General features: G+C 42.7%; 1 protein-coding gene across 2 annotated transcripts in view; it reads right to left on the reverse strand.

Annotated features, from left to right (window-relative positions):
* slc45a4a (solute carrier family 45 member 4a) overlaps positions 1 to 15,410 on the reverse strand; it is a 44,588-nt gene that overhangs the window by 28,428 nt on the left and 750 nt on the right. Inside the window, exons 2-5 of one of the 2 annotated variants that reach the window (XM_076105442.1) lie at positions 14,491 to 14,639; positions 12,612 to 12,695; positions 10,809 to 10,853; positions 306 to 1,526 (exon numbers count right to left, since the gene is read on the reverse strand). In XM_076105442.1, coding sequence (XP_075961557.1) covers positions 306 to 606 — 301 coding nt within the window. In that variant the 5' untranslated portion in view covers positions 607 to 1,526; positions 10,809 to 10,853; positions 12,612 to 12,695; positions 14,491 to 14,639. The remainder of the gene's footprint in view (positions 1 to 305; positions 1,527 to 10,808; positions 10,854 to 12,611; positions 12,696 to 14,490; positions 14,640 to 15,410) is intronic. The other variant, XM_076105443.1, reaches the window with a different exon arrangement.

The following is a 15,410-nucleotide window of genomic DNA, read 5'->3' on the forward strand; positions in this document are numbered from 1 at the left end:
GGTCGGATAAAACACCACATTTGAAGACATCATCTTGAACTTTATGAAAATGTGACGGACATTTGTCACTATTTTCTGACATTTTACACAGCTAATAGGGGGCATATGAATAGCTAATGAAATTGATTGTTAGATGCAGCCCTAGTTTTGATAGTGATGTTTTATGTAGACTCCGTATAACAGACGGCCCACTAGGAGCCTGCTAGGTGAGGATGAGATGCTCTGCTCTGCTTTGTTCTTTATGTGAAAATGTAAAACTGAATATTCACTGTAAATCTGTGTGTGCATGTGAACTCTTTACTCACCTATCTGCAGCAGTACGGGCGTCACCAGTGCCGTCTCCATGGCGTAGCAGAACTCCCGGCCGAACATCACGGCCCCATGCATCACCCATCTCTTCAAGGGTATGCCTTCGAGCGATCCCTCGCTCGCCGCCTCCTCCGCTCCTCGACCTCCGCCTCCCACTCCATCCGTCTCGCCTCCTGCTCCTCCTTTGTCCTCGTCCGAGCCCGATGCCGTGGTGTTTTTGGCGTTAGCCCCGCCCACCAGAGATCCGACCTGCATGGGGTCGGCCTCTGTGTTCTGGGGAGGCATGTTGGAGGGCATGCACGCAGTGAGAAGACAAGTGCACCCCCTCTGACACGCTGACAAAACAATAGAATACTGCTTCCCACCTTCCTCAAACTACTCGTATCAAGTCACTCGGAGTTACTCTAAAACTGGTAGCGACCTAATTACAATCTTTACAAGCTACAAATTGCAGCCTGTGGTAGTAACTTGCTGGTTATATATTACTGCTTTAAAAGAATAATACCCAGATAGAGGTGTTCAAGTGTGCTAATACCACTATCAAAAAAACTAAAAACCCTGTAACAGATAGTGTCGCAGCATTAAAGGTAACAAAAGTAATCTTGGGTCCTGCTAAAACTCAACAAGGCTATGGACACCAAATAAATGAAGAAAAAAAAAAAAACGGATCTATAGATCTGGCATGTTAATGTAAAATATAACGAAACAATCAGCAATCAGTTGTCCTCTGAACAGGTTGTCCTAAAAACCTAATTTAAGCAAGTGTTAATCCTCCTCTCTCTCGCCTTTTTGTTTTGTCCCAGAGTCGAATTTTTTTTTTTACGAAATCAGCTTTCCAAAGGCTTGTAGAAATCCAGAAGAAATAATGGAAGCTGTTGAATTTTCACAGGAAGAGTGTGCGGTACATTCCAAGAGTGGGTTTGTGTGTGTTGTGTGTGTATGTGTGTATGTGTGTGTGTGTGTGTGTTTATGGCTTTTTTGCCATTGAGGTTTCTCCCTCTTTTTCCTACTGTCTATTACAAGCTGTAAAAATCCATATAGAAGACCATTCAGTAAGTTCCAGAGTCATTTTGTATATAGAGGGCTGGATTGAGGGCTGGATGACGGAGTGGGTGGGGGCTAGGAAGAGGCCACTGGGGGAGGGGAGAGGGGGAGGAAGGCAGGTAGCAAAGGTGGGCGGAGCTCTTCTGAAAATCCCCATCGATTGGCTGATCAATCTGGAGGAACACACCAACAGGAAGACAACCCAGCAGGTGGAGAAGCACAGCACCACAGCGCAGACGTCCCATTGGTCAGGAGGAGAAATGACCGGCGTGGAAAAAGAAAAAAAAGAGAGAAAAACACATCAGTATTTGTGACAGCAATTTCACTTTAACATTCACTGACCAGAGGACGGGCACTTTGCTGCATATATACACAAAGAACAGTATTTTTCTCAGGTGTATCAACATGGAGGTACTCGGTGAAGGCAGAGCGTCATTTGACACAAGCAGAGAGAAGAAGAGGTAAAGATACAGCAGCCAGCACGTGCCGATCCTTCGGGTTGAGTTGATGCACGACAATGCTGGAAAAAGGACAATCGGGCTTCTATAGTAAACACTGGCTGTGGCTGTTTTGATGTGCATCATATGTCAGCTGTTTTTTTTTTACCCTTAATTTCTTTATCAATGCTGCCTGAGGAAGATCGCCAAGCTTGAAACATGTCGCCGTCCAGAACAGAAGTAATTCACAAATATTATTTAACATACTCTATCAGACAACTTGAAAACGTAACTGAAACCAAAATACGAGTCAAATTTATTGTACTGGCCCGGAGGCAGAAATGTCAGAACAATAATTCGAAACCTGGATGAACTAAACCAAAACTATTCATGTGACCAGACACCATAAGGGCAAGAGAGAAAATGTGTGTTCGGATTGTATTTGGGCAAAGCCAACCTACGTGGGTTTGAACAGAGTTGAGACCGAGTTGTGTGAGAGTAGCAACACGCCGATACCACAACTTAAGACACGCACACGCTCCTATGAAAAAAGTCCATTTTTAAAGAGTGTAATTGGTTCAAGCACATGATTCATCCGCGCAGACACTCGGACAGTCTTTCAAACTGGACGGGGAGGATGAAAGCATGCGATGCATGTATGAGAAACTTATTCAAGTTGAGCTACTGTTTCAAACAGAGGGCTTGTGTGTGCTTTGGTGAGAATAATTGAAAGATATGTGGACAGAAAAAAAATAGAGAGAGGAGAATGAGGCATGAAGGCCTTCAGCTAATAATATGCCTCAGAGAGAGAGAGAGAGACAGACTGCGTGTGTGTGTTCAATTCCATTTCCTACAGACGTAAACTCCAAAGTGTGTGTTCTTGTGTCCAGCGGGCCAGCAGATTATAACCCGTGGAGACGGCACGTTCACACCCAACACACTGATGCTTGCCACGTGAACGACACACACACACACATAACAGTGCTAAGACCCTCATCAAGCCTCTTGGGGTGAGATTTAGAAAGAAAACTTAATGAGAGAGAGAGAGAGAGAAAGAGAGAGGGGGGAGGTAAAGAGATGAGGAAAAGAAGGAGGAAAGGATGGAAGGTTTGAACAGGTGGAAGGTGAAATAGAGGAAGAGCAGTTAGGAAGAGGAAGAGAAGGAGAGATGAAGAGCGAGAAGAGACAGACAGATCGAAGAGGGCAGATGTTGAAAATATTTGTATCTCCGCCCATTTCTTACTTTTTCTGGTTCATCGCTCCTCGCCATTTTCAGAGCTCTCACATGTCCCCCCATTAACATTCATGATGCACTCAATATGGTTTTGAATATTTCACACACAAACACACACACCTTTATAGTAAGACATATAGATCACGAATACATACTAATTAAAAATCTAAAGTACTTTAAATGAGAGGACGACCACATAACCTCCCCCAACTGTGAGGGAGAGAACACGATGTACCAAAGCACCCGAACAAGATGTTTCACAAAGTGCTAACAACAACGACAACAAGTGTCTCTTAAAAAGGGAAAAAACTTCTTCACACTTTGTGCTGTAAAAGCATGGAACGAGCTTCCAGAGGTTAACTGTTTTTCAAATAGATTGGATAAATGATGGTCAATATTGTTATTCTAAATAAGCATAATGTGGTATTATTATTACGTTGTTGTTTGTTTGTTGTAGTTGGAGTCTGGTGTGGAGGATTCATAGTCTGTAGCAGAATTTTCTTAATTAGAAAAGCCAAACTGGAAGCCTCAAACCTCTCTTGAGAAACGTTTTGGTGACAACACTGAGGCTAAACCCATGTGGTGATACAATCCATTCCCCCAACTGCATTATCAAACACAGTTGAGAACAACTGTGACAGATATAATGATATAGATCATAAAAATCGTGCAGCACCATTCAGTTGTTCTGAGCAGGATGGAGGCTAAATAATTTAAATAAAGTAAGTAAGTAACTAGATGTAGAAGATGTCTGTAAAGTCCAAGGGCAAATTAAGAGTGTGTCGTTTCTCGCAGATCAACACGCACACACGCTTTCTGAATCTGCAAACACACGTAACCCAGGTCTATTTTAGTCAGTGTTTATTGTGGTGCCAAGATTGCCTGCGACCCCGGCATGAAACCAGGGCAAGCTCAGCCTTTCCCACTTCATCAACCCTCTCCATCTTTCTTCTTCTCCCATCATCTCCCTTACATGTTACAGGTAACATAAAGTAAGCAGACGTGTCTCTCGCCTGTAGCAGGCCTGGTGTTGTACGGCACATAGTGTCGAAGCAGTGACTTGAATTGTAAAATGGTTTGCATGTTTCCTGTGCTCCTGTGCTAGACGTGACATCACCTATTTCTGGAGAGGCACTCACTCACTCACACACAGCAGCACAGAAGACAGTGTCCATCTACACCCACAGACAACAATGTAAACACACCGGCTGCTAACTGCAAAGCAACACATGCACACAAACATTGTCATGCTGTTGGTGATATTCCCATGAAAAATAACCATATTCCCAGCTTTGGGAGGCAGATGGCAGGGATGAGTGAGTGAGAGAGTGAGAGAGAGAGAGAGAGGACGTGTGCATTATGGTGCATTGCTGCTGCAGTGCAGAGAGTACAGGGGGGGGGGGGGGGGGGCACATGTGCATCAACATGCACTACCGTCAATGACAAATCCCTTACTCCATAACACAGGGCTTATATCACTGTACTGGCTGGTATGACATAACATACCTGCTGTTCACATACGTGCTCTCTCTCTCTCTCTCTCTCTCTCACACACACACCAGCGTGTAGATATCAAAACATTTAGGAGAACCTCCCACTGACAGCTCTATAACTTCACCTGAACCTCACAGCTGTCTCCTCTCAATATGCAGGGTAAATGTCTTCGCTCCCTGTGGTCATCATGGCTGATAATATGACAAGACGGCACCACGACCACATAGTTTGTGACTGGGAGTGACAACTCTGAAGGCATTCAAGGACAATAGTGAACTCTGCCGGCAGGTTGATCAAGTCAATCTAGCCATAATAAGTGAAGAGCAAAAAAAACAAAAAAAAAAAAAAAACAGCGCTGGGATTTGCAGCAAATTTGACATACCGGCCAAACGGTGGAATCACAATTTCAAAGTCCGTCACACGATGCCATGAGGCCCAAAAAGACTATTTCCTGTAGACTTACATTAAGAACGAGACTTCTATAACTTCATGTGAAGCAACTTCCCAGTATGAACACTTGAGCAGTGCGTTATTCTAAATACCTTTGTGAGATCAAGTGTATAATCTATTTTTTTAAAATATCAACTGAAACTCTTTAATCAAAAAAAATAAATGGTGTAAAAAGAAACGTTTCTGCTTTTCATGCTGGTTTTCAACCACTGGCAAAAAATGTCTCACTGCTACGATATCTTCCACGAAAAGGACAAAGAAAAACAAGTGGCAAAATGGCTGCAAACAGGGAAATGAAATCCCATAACTTTGACGATGACTTTCACTGTTTGGTTGACTAAAACAGGAGACAGAACCGTCTTGGAATAATGGACAAATGATAACGTCTGGTTTTCCAACTAGTCTAAGCCTTCCAGTAATGCTTCATTAGAGCATTAGAGTACAAATATACGGCATGAACCCAGTCTATGCATATTGTTATGAATTTGAAACCTCATCAGTATCAAAACCAGCATTGGCATCCATCCAGTCTGGATGCCACTGTAGTGTGTGTATTTGTTTAAACATATATGATTTCCCCTCACACTGACAACCAATGGGGGTGTGTCTATTATGACACCTGAAGCCTTCTGAATGTGGCTCGGGCCTATTTTTATGGTGTTGCAAAGCCTGTTGGAGAAAGACGCGGCCAGTGCAGAGATGAGGAGAAGGAGGCGAGGACCCTGCTGTGTGCCGTGTCAGCTAGCTTTGCAGCCAGTAATAGCTCAGTCATCCTAGTGTTTATTTTTAGCAAGGGCTAACAGGTTAGCTCGCACTCAAAAGGTGACCAGAGCCTTCTCAGAAAGACAACATTATTAGTTTGTAAGCAACAGTAGACTGTCCCGTCTGTGGAGGTCATTCACACACCGTTATTTAAATCCACTGCCTTGTTGATCAGAGCCCGTCTAGACAGCTGATGTCAATGTAGTTTCTCGTGTCATCTTTACATAATCTGCTGACCCATAAACTATTTTTTTTATTGCACAACTAGCATGCTAAAGACGCTGTGGTAACTGCTGCAGGTCTGAATGTCTGAAGCTGGTTACAGTGAGGTTTTGACAAGCTGCTGACAGCAGCCTTGGCCTACCTCTACACCGGAGTCACGTTACTGGCTGAGTGTCACCCTCACCCCACACACGCGCGCGAATTTAAAATGTGTGTACAATGTGTGTGTGTGTGTGTGTGTGTGTGCGTGTGTGTGTGTGTGTGTGTGCGTGTGTGCGTGTGGGTGTGTGTAACTCACAAACTCAAACCTCATCTGTGCCCCCTCTGACTACAGTACCCCCTACCCAACATCACATTACTGCACCTCCCACGTGCATCCTGTCTCTCTGACCCAGGGGGCCTGCCCCCTTTTAGAGAGACTGTGCATATGTGTGTGTGTGTGGCTATCGCCCCGTACAGCCTCCTGAGGTTTTAACCCACAACGGCGCAGCAAGACAAACAACAAGAGATACAGAGAAACTAGAGGAGTGTGTAAGGAGGTGAAATAGATCTACTTGATGTATCTCGCCATTTGTGGGTGTGTTTCTTCTTCTTTCCAGCCATCAGTGAGACCAAGCACAGTCTGCCAGAGGGAAGCACCCATCAAACCTTTTCAGTTCCGATACCGAGACCTTGACTTTGGGTCGATACAGAGTATCGATCTGATACCAGTGTTTATTAAATAAGCTGTATGCCTCCCTGTGTGGAAGTGACTGGGATCATTGTTTTATGTGTAAGGCAACATCAGACTTGACTCAAACATTGCTTTACAAACTTTGTAAAACATAATGTAAATAAATTCACAAAATTGTTATTTACTAATAAAATCATAGACCATAATCTGCTAAATTAACAGGATTTACATTTGTGAGGACCGTTTTAACGCAGCGACAAAGTGATCGAAACCTGAACAGGAATTAAAATGTCATTATATAATGTATATTCTATACAAACGTAGAATAGAATTGATCGGCCCCATTGTCATCAGTACCCGATCCAGCTATAAGTATCGGCCCGATATCAGTATCGGTACCAGTGCATCCCCAGTCTGTCACAGTCTATAGTTTTGCCTCTCTCCGATCAAAATGTAACCCTAAACCTGTCCTTTAGACAGTTCACGCCTCACTAATTAACACATATTGTTTGGCAACAAGCCAATAGAATTCTGACAGAACTGACAGAATAGGACTGCTGAGGATCACACGAGACAAGTTTGAACCTCGGCCACACGTCTAATGGAATATTCCACTGTAGAGCTGACACACACACACACACACACACGCACGCACGCACACACGCTCCTCATGCATACACACATGCTTGATGCTGATAAAGGCCAACTTACATCAACAGCATCAAACTGCTTGACACACAGGGTTTTTTTGCATCAACAACAACAAACATGTCAATTATCATGCAAACAAACTGGCCCAGCAGAAGGGATTATATGACACAGAATTAAATCTTCATATTATTAACACAGTAACATTAGAATTCACTTTTTAGTGCAGCATTTGGTAGCATTGGCACTGCTTTAACCACAGACGAACATCTTGTTCTTCATAACTTCCTGTTGTCAAGTTGGTGAAAACAAATCCCGCCCATCAGTAATAAAATAAGTTATTGTTGCAATGGGACAAGGGACGAAAGTCTAGTTTTGTCCCTTGTTTGTGTTTAGTTTAGTTCCTCTCCTCACATGTTGTTTCTTTCAGAGCAGGTCAGGAATGTGGATTGGTATACATGGAACAAATTTAGCTTCGGTTACGATACAAACCGAACTGTGTCCAACAATCGCAGCAAACCTGCAGCTCGCACTCCTGCAAACGAACGGTGTCTGATTTTATTTATTTTTCGTTTTTTTTCCAAGGATGGCGAAGGCCTTACCTGCCCTGAACCCCCGATCAGACAGAGCTCGAAGCACCCCGGGGAGCTTTTTGTAATCGTTATCAATGAGTCAAGCAAGTCCCCTCTATGCACTTCTCGGGTTTTTTTGCAGGAGCACGCTGAACACCTCGAGTTAAAAAAAGTAAAACTCACGAGTGAAAAAGCAGGTACGTTGTTTTCATTAATTGAAACTTTACCTACAACTATTGTTATCTTTCGAACATTAGAATTCATTCGGTGGTTGAAAATGTGATGTGATGAATATGGTTATTGATGCTATTGATGTTAATATAAATACCAAAAACAAGGCTTAGTATCGGTAGTACATCAATACTTTAGGTAGAGATATTCCCCCCCTAATGCACGGCAGGGTACTGAAAAGAAAATATGGCGTCTACCAAACAATCATGAAGTCCAACAACGTCATAGATCCTTGAAAATATTTAAAATAGTTTTAGTTTAGGCACACCACCCCGAAAATAAAACACGATATGAGAAGTAACAATTAAAAAAGTAAGGAGTCGAGTGACTTGTTGTCATGTTTAACTCAGAATCATGTTTGAAAACATTTGCAGCAACATGATCTGCAACATGTTTTATGATCAAATCTGGCATCAGGCAGGCTGTGGTGACTCTCCATCATAATGGATTTTTTTTACCAAAAACTGGCGAGAGCACAAAACAATCAAAATATTGCGTTACAAACCAATAACTGGACCCTTACAAACACAGCCTAACAACAGGTGGTGGACCGTTTAAACCAAAGTGCTTTATGAGCGTGCAAATCCTCATTTTTGGGAGGCCGCAGTAAAACGTCACTCTGGCTGGACTCGAACCCACGAAAGAAACAACACAACTGCATAACAACAAGACACACGGACACAGAGAATGAAAGAGAATCAGATGTTTCACAGCACAAACAACTGACACCTGACACTGAGTTGCATAATAAAGGTTTGGTTTGTATATAATTAAAGGGTCTATACAGTCATCTCAAACGTGTGTGCGTGTCCATTACTTTGACTGCAGTATTACTAACAGTGTTATTGACATTACTGTCACACCTAGATACTGGGCTACCGGTCTGTCTGCAATCCATTCGTTTCGGTCTCTCGAATGTGAATATCTTTCTGCGGTATTAAATTAAATATCTTTGGATTTTTAAGTTTTCAGACAAAACAAGAAATTTGAAGAGGTCACCTTTGGCAACGGGAAACTGTGATACACGTTTTTCCCTTTTCGCTGACATTTTGTTGAGCCAATTGTTAAGTCATTTAAACAAAATGAAAGTAATCAATAGTTGAAATTGGTCTGAAAATCTGCTTTACTGCCAAACATCTACTACACAGCAAAAATAAATAGATCTCGGTAAAATGCCACGTCGGATAGGTCATGCATAACACACACCAACAATCCAAAAAGGTCAGCTTCAACTACGACACAGAGATACGAGTGCGGTCATCTCTGACACCCGCTCAGCTCTTTGGTCATTTAATTGGCAAGCGGGACATCAGTTTGTCCAGGGACAGGGTGAGTCAGAGAAGATGGGAATGGCGATTGGACAAAACCCCAAAGAGACAAGTTTCATTGTTTGATTTACAACTGACATTTCTCCTTCAGGGTAAAATGACTTTGGACAAAAAAAACAAAACAAAAAACTTAGAGACAGAACTTTAATGACTGAAAAATTGGCTCAAAGTGCAGATGTTTCACAACTGACGGGTTATTAAAAGTAACAACAGGCTGCAGAGGCCAAGTGGCTCCAAACGTGTGGTGAGGCCAAATTTGTTCAAGCTTTTCACGCTATCTGAGCTCATCTGACCATTGCCGTAACTTCTGCTGCCTTTTTTTTTGTAAGTTTCAAAGTGCAATAGGGAAGGATTTTACGAGCTGTGCTGAGACATTTGGGCTGCTGGTCCAAATCTCGGCATGGCAGGCAAAACGCTAAATGGTGACCTTGAGCAAGGCAATCGGATTTACTGCTCCTTTATTCTAATTAGGTGATTATACTTGCAATGTTCTCACTGCTGCTGGCTTGTTTAGTCTGGCTGCATTCCTGCTTTGGAGGTGAACAAAAGTGTTTCTTCACATGTGATGATTAGATCTATAAAGAGGATTTCACACCTCAAAACCTTCAACAGTATATTTGACACTAAATGATGGGGAGGAATATAAAGAGGACAGTGTAAACTAGAATGTTTAAATTTGACACCAGAGGTGTTTTTAAGAAGTTAATGGTGACACACTACCAGCTTCTTCTTTCCAATTCAACTGATTATTCCTAGTGTATGTGGGTCCGATTAAAGTTTGATGAAAAAAAAAGAAGAAGTTTAACGCATCTTTGCACTTACACGGCTTTCTTTGTGACAAGTTCAAACCACTAACTGCAGGATAGAAGAGGCTTGCAACACTGGAGCTGAAGCCAAAATTGGAAATAAGAAGACAAGAGAAGAAAGAAACGGTCAGAAAAAAGAGAGAGAAATGGCCGACAAGACGGGGCGGAGCAGATCTGACAGGAGAGCCAGCAAACAAAGTGGAAAGTCTCTATTCTTAGAAGACATTTTGTGTTATTGACAGTCTCTCTGGCTACTGAGAGCATGTCCCCCAACTCAAAGCTAAATACAGTACAGCCATCTGATATTGACTTTGATAACCATCCACCACCACTAGACAACCAACCAGTCATGCAGGAAGTGCTCCTGATAGTCTACACACAAACAAACAACTGCCTGCAGATTCCCAACCAACCAACGCACAATCACACATACTGTATCTATTGAACCGCTGATGAATCAAACCGTCCTCTTTTTCCTAGATATCGATGTTAGCCTGCTGTTAGAGGAGAAAGTTCAGAGAGGATCACTCAGCAAAGCTAAGAGCTCAAGTTAAGATGTATGCCGTTTTTTACCCACCTAGAGAAGTAAACAACCTACCAGACTTGGTGAAGGCCTTTGGTCTTTGAATGCTGAATGCTGTGTCTACAAACAAAACAACAACATTTATAGCAGCAACACGTGTGTGTGTGTGTGTGTGTAAGATCTGATAGAGATAAGGGAGGCTATTGATGGCCCTGATGTAAGTGAGACCACACACACACACACACACACACACACACACGCACACACACGCACACACACACGCACACACACACACACACACACACACACACAGTCTTGCTCTCTGATCAGAGGTGGGAAAATAAACTCGCTCAATCTTTTCTTTCCTCTCTCTTTCTCAGGTTTGTGCACAAAAACTTCACAGCAGTAGGAAGTGGATTATCTACACACAGGATCAGGGCTCAGGATACAAAGCCAGCTGTGTGTGTGTGTGTGTGTGTGTGTGTGTGTGTGTGTGTGTGTGTGTTGGACAGAGAAAGGCAAATAGAAAAAAAAAGGTACAGTGTTAGATAGGAACACTTCAAACTAAATCAAACTTGTCCATGCTGTTTTTGGTCACGGCCAGTAACATCTTAAAATGTTGTCCTGCAAGCTTTCAGTTAATTTAATGAACTGATCTCAGTATCACTCCATGTTTCCTCCATGTTCATTTTGGAGATTTTGTGTGGCATTGCGGCCTTCACCGGACAGCTCTGCCAGCAGAGTGTGAGTGAGGACTCTAGTGACGAGGAGGTTGCATGACAAGAGTTTAAAATCTCTGTGCAGCAGGGTGCCAGTTGCGTGGGCTCCCACCGAGACTCTCAAGCTCCGTCATGCTGTGTGGAAACCATTGAACAAACAGATCTGGAGCCACGGGGAGCATACTGGTGTTGGCACATAGCACACTATTTAACAGCATTCTTACAACAAGTCAGTTTGGAATGTGATGCGTTTTGTGAGCCACAATTCGACCTCTTAAACATCAATTTTTCCAAAGTGAAGCTCCCGCACAAAATTGTTTACAATTCAGTTGCGTCCCTACTTGTCCATCATAACGGTAGAGTGTGTTTGTGTGTGTGTGTTTTGTTGGACTTGCAGGCAGCATAGTGCGTGTAATACATGGAGGGAACCTGCAGTTATGACCCTTTCTATGAGCGTACGAAGACATTATTGACAGTTCTGCATGCAAAATATTAAAATACATGTATGTGGGCAGATGATCAAAAGCCTTTCTCTGTGAATGTATGCATATGGAGCCATCTGTTGAATGCACAGTTAAGTTCATGAGTGTGTGTGTGTTCATGTGACCGTATGCTCGTGACCAATTGTGTCTGGTTACATGTTGTTGGTAATAACCCGCCGCTGAGTCAGCACCAGATGATAGTCAGCGAACATTTCCTGAAGAGGAAGTCGGTCGCTTTCACTTCAGCTGAACCTGCCGGTCTCAGGCACGACTGCGTCGCATGACATGTCGAAAAGCAAGGGGCTGACACAAAGAGAGGGCGATTTTTAAGGAAACGGCGTGAACAGTTGTGAAAGTGTCTGCGCGAATCCCATCAGCTGGATCCAAACCATCAGATCATCACACACACTGCACTTTCTATTCAGTTTTGTTTGTCTGCGCGTGCTGGCTGTGGTTTTTCACCAGAAGAGAAACACATCAGACTTAAAGGAAAACAGAGGAAGATGCATCTGTTGGATATTTACATCTCTCTTTTTAGATCTTCGTTGTGTTTTTGTGCAGATTGACTAAACCAAACAGCAAAACAACAGACAGAAGGAGGACTTGTGTTAAGTGTTAGGAGTGAATCAAATTAAAAAAGATGTTATCTCTTTAGTGTTTGTGTATGCGAGACTCACCAAAAGGCCTTGAAAGCGTCATAAATGTCGCCGAGACGTTGACAATTTGGTCCACGCTGCAATTTTTCAGCCCTGCAGTCGTACCTGAACACACACAATACCAAGCAGACACAGTTAGTCAGGTTTTAATACAATAATATGATATATTACCTTTATTAAGCACTTATCAAAACAAAGTTACATACTACATCACATATTGGCAACTAAAAACGCAGCAATAACCAAATAAAAAACAAAAATGTAAAACGTAAAAGCCATGAAATAGAATAAGAAGTAGAAATCGGGTGAAGTCAGGGAAGGCAGAGCGACAACATACTGTAGGCTACAGTACGTTGGATCGATACAGCACCAGACACCACAGCAAATGCACACGTCCGCTCTGACCCTCTCACGCACACAAGCATGAAAATAAATCAGTGGCTGCCAATAAATCAGAACACACACACACACACACAAACCAGCAAAACACTAAACGCAAAGTCTCTCTCCCATCACGCTGCCTTTTTGCACCAGTATCTGGACGGAGCTGCAGCTGTCCAGCGCAGATACTAAATAGTACACTGAATCACAGAAAAGTGTGTAGAATGATCCTTCAAGCAGCATGTAAATAGTATCAAAAAGGATGTATATTAAAGATTAAAGGGAAATAAAACACTATTTGTGGTGTTCTCAAAGCAAACTAGCAGAGGAGACATTTATACGACTGTAATAACACTTTTTATGTTACCGTTTCAAACTGAAATTGCTTTTTCGACCAACAGCCTAAATCCCAAAGATCTGAGACACATTAAATAACCAACAATAGTTTTGGTCTGCTTAAAAAAAACTACTCTAATGATTAATTAATTCATATAATTATAATGTTTTAGAGATGCACTCGAATATCTGAATCGGGAATCGGTGACAATGAGGCGATCTGGTTTTGGATACCATTATTCTAATAAACAAAAATGCTGTACATTTATTCCCATGTATTTATTTGTCACATTTTGTTTTGCAAAGTTCGGGAGGCCATGTTTAAATGAAGCCCGATGCTGTTGCTTCACACATGACAGAATGACCCCAGTCACCTTCACACAGTGAGACAGCTTCTTATTGAAACACTGATACCCGGTACTCGGTATCGGCCGGTTCACAAAGCCCAGGTATCGGACACTGAAACATTCGGATGGTGCATCGATTGATCGACTAATCATTTCAGCCCAAAATGACTTTTGTTCATATTAAAGCCTTAACTGAAGGCTGAGGGCACAAAAACACCCAATGTTGACACTGAAACGCACCGACAGCCACCGATGATGAACCGATGATGAATAGTTGATGACAAAAGCAGGGAACTCCTCTAATTGTATTTTTAATCGGTATGCTGCCAAGCCCAGGATGCAAAAGAACAAAAAGATACCTAGCTTTTTTGTTTTGCTGACACACAGTCATAGGTGTGTTATTAGTCAACTGCACCTCCCTGGTTAATTGCGAAAGCTGCAGCGATGAAAGAAATTAAGCTTAGTTTATTGTCCAAACTGCAACCTTGAGCCTCTTCTGTCTTTTTAAAACCTGCTTTATGTAGAACTCCTACTTATAAACACTTTATAACCAGAGCAACCTAATTGTGCAACCTGACCTGTGCCAGGCTGTCTGCAGCTCCAGCCTCTCTTTTTTTTGTTTTTGACACGGGCCTACACAAACTACTGTAAATGCCTCTCCACCCCCTCCTCCTCCTCCCCTCCCCCTCCTCCTCCTCCTGCTGCTGCTGCTCGCTCTGCAGCAGCAACCTGAGATGCTGTGTATTCCGCCTGCCGGAGCACACCAACCTCGGGTACAAAATGTTTAATATCCGTCGCCTGTCTTCGCCGGTGTTTTGCCCGGACATAGAGCTCACCTCGCCGGGTTGTGTCAGCCGCTGGCTCCGTGTTGGTGTCCGCTGAGCGGTCGGACAGTCGCTCGTCTCTGCAGCAGCTTTTGTTGCATAGGTTGTCCGTTACTGCTGCAACTGAAGCCAGGGCTTTAAATACGCCTTTAAAGGAATAGCTGTCGGAAGAAGAAGAATAACGCTGACTTCCGTCGACGTCACGGCTACTTTGCATAAAGGGGCGGAGCAACAGCGGCAGTGCGAAAAGGTGCAGAGAGGCTGTTTTAAAGATGAATACCGTAAAACATATTCAGAGACAGAAAGTAGTAGCTAAGTACGTTTTATACGACATTTATACGACTGTAATAACACTTTTTATGTTACCGTTTCAAACTGAAATTGCTTTTTCGACCAACAGCCTAAATCCCAAAGATCTGAGACACATTAAATAACCAACAATAGTTTTGGTCTGCTTAAAAAAAACTACTCTAATGATTAATTAATTCATATAATTATAATGTTTTAGAGATGCACTCGAATATCTGAATCGGGAATCGGTGACAATGAGGCGATCTGGTTTTGGATACCATTATTCTAATAAACAAAAATGCTGTACATTTATTCCCATGTATTTATTTGTCACATTTTGTTTTGCAAAGTTCGGGAGGCCATGTTTAAATGAAGCCCGATGCTGTTGCTTCACACATGACAGAATGACCCCAGTCACCTTCACACAGTGAGACAGCTTCTTATTGAAACACTGATACCCGGTACTCGGTATCGGCCGGTTCACAAAGCCCAGGTATCGGACACTGAAACATTCGGATGGTGCATCGATTGATCGACTAATCATTTCAGCCAAATGACAAAATGACTTTTGTTCATATTAAAGCCTTAACTGAAGGCTGAGGGCACAAAAACACCCAATGTTGACACTGAAACGCACCAAC

The sequence above is a fragment of the Anarhichas minor genome, unplaced genomic scaffold (genome assembly GCF_050575085.1).
Source record: "Anarhichas minor isolate MPS153535 unplaced genomic scaffold, ASM5057508v1 ptg000033l, whole genome shotgun sequence".
Lineage (NCBI taxonomy): Eukaryota > Metazoa > Chordata > Actinopteri > Perciformes > Anarhichadidae > Anarhichas > Anarhichas minor.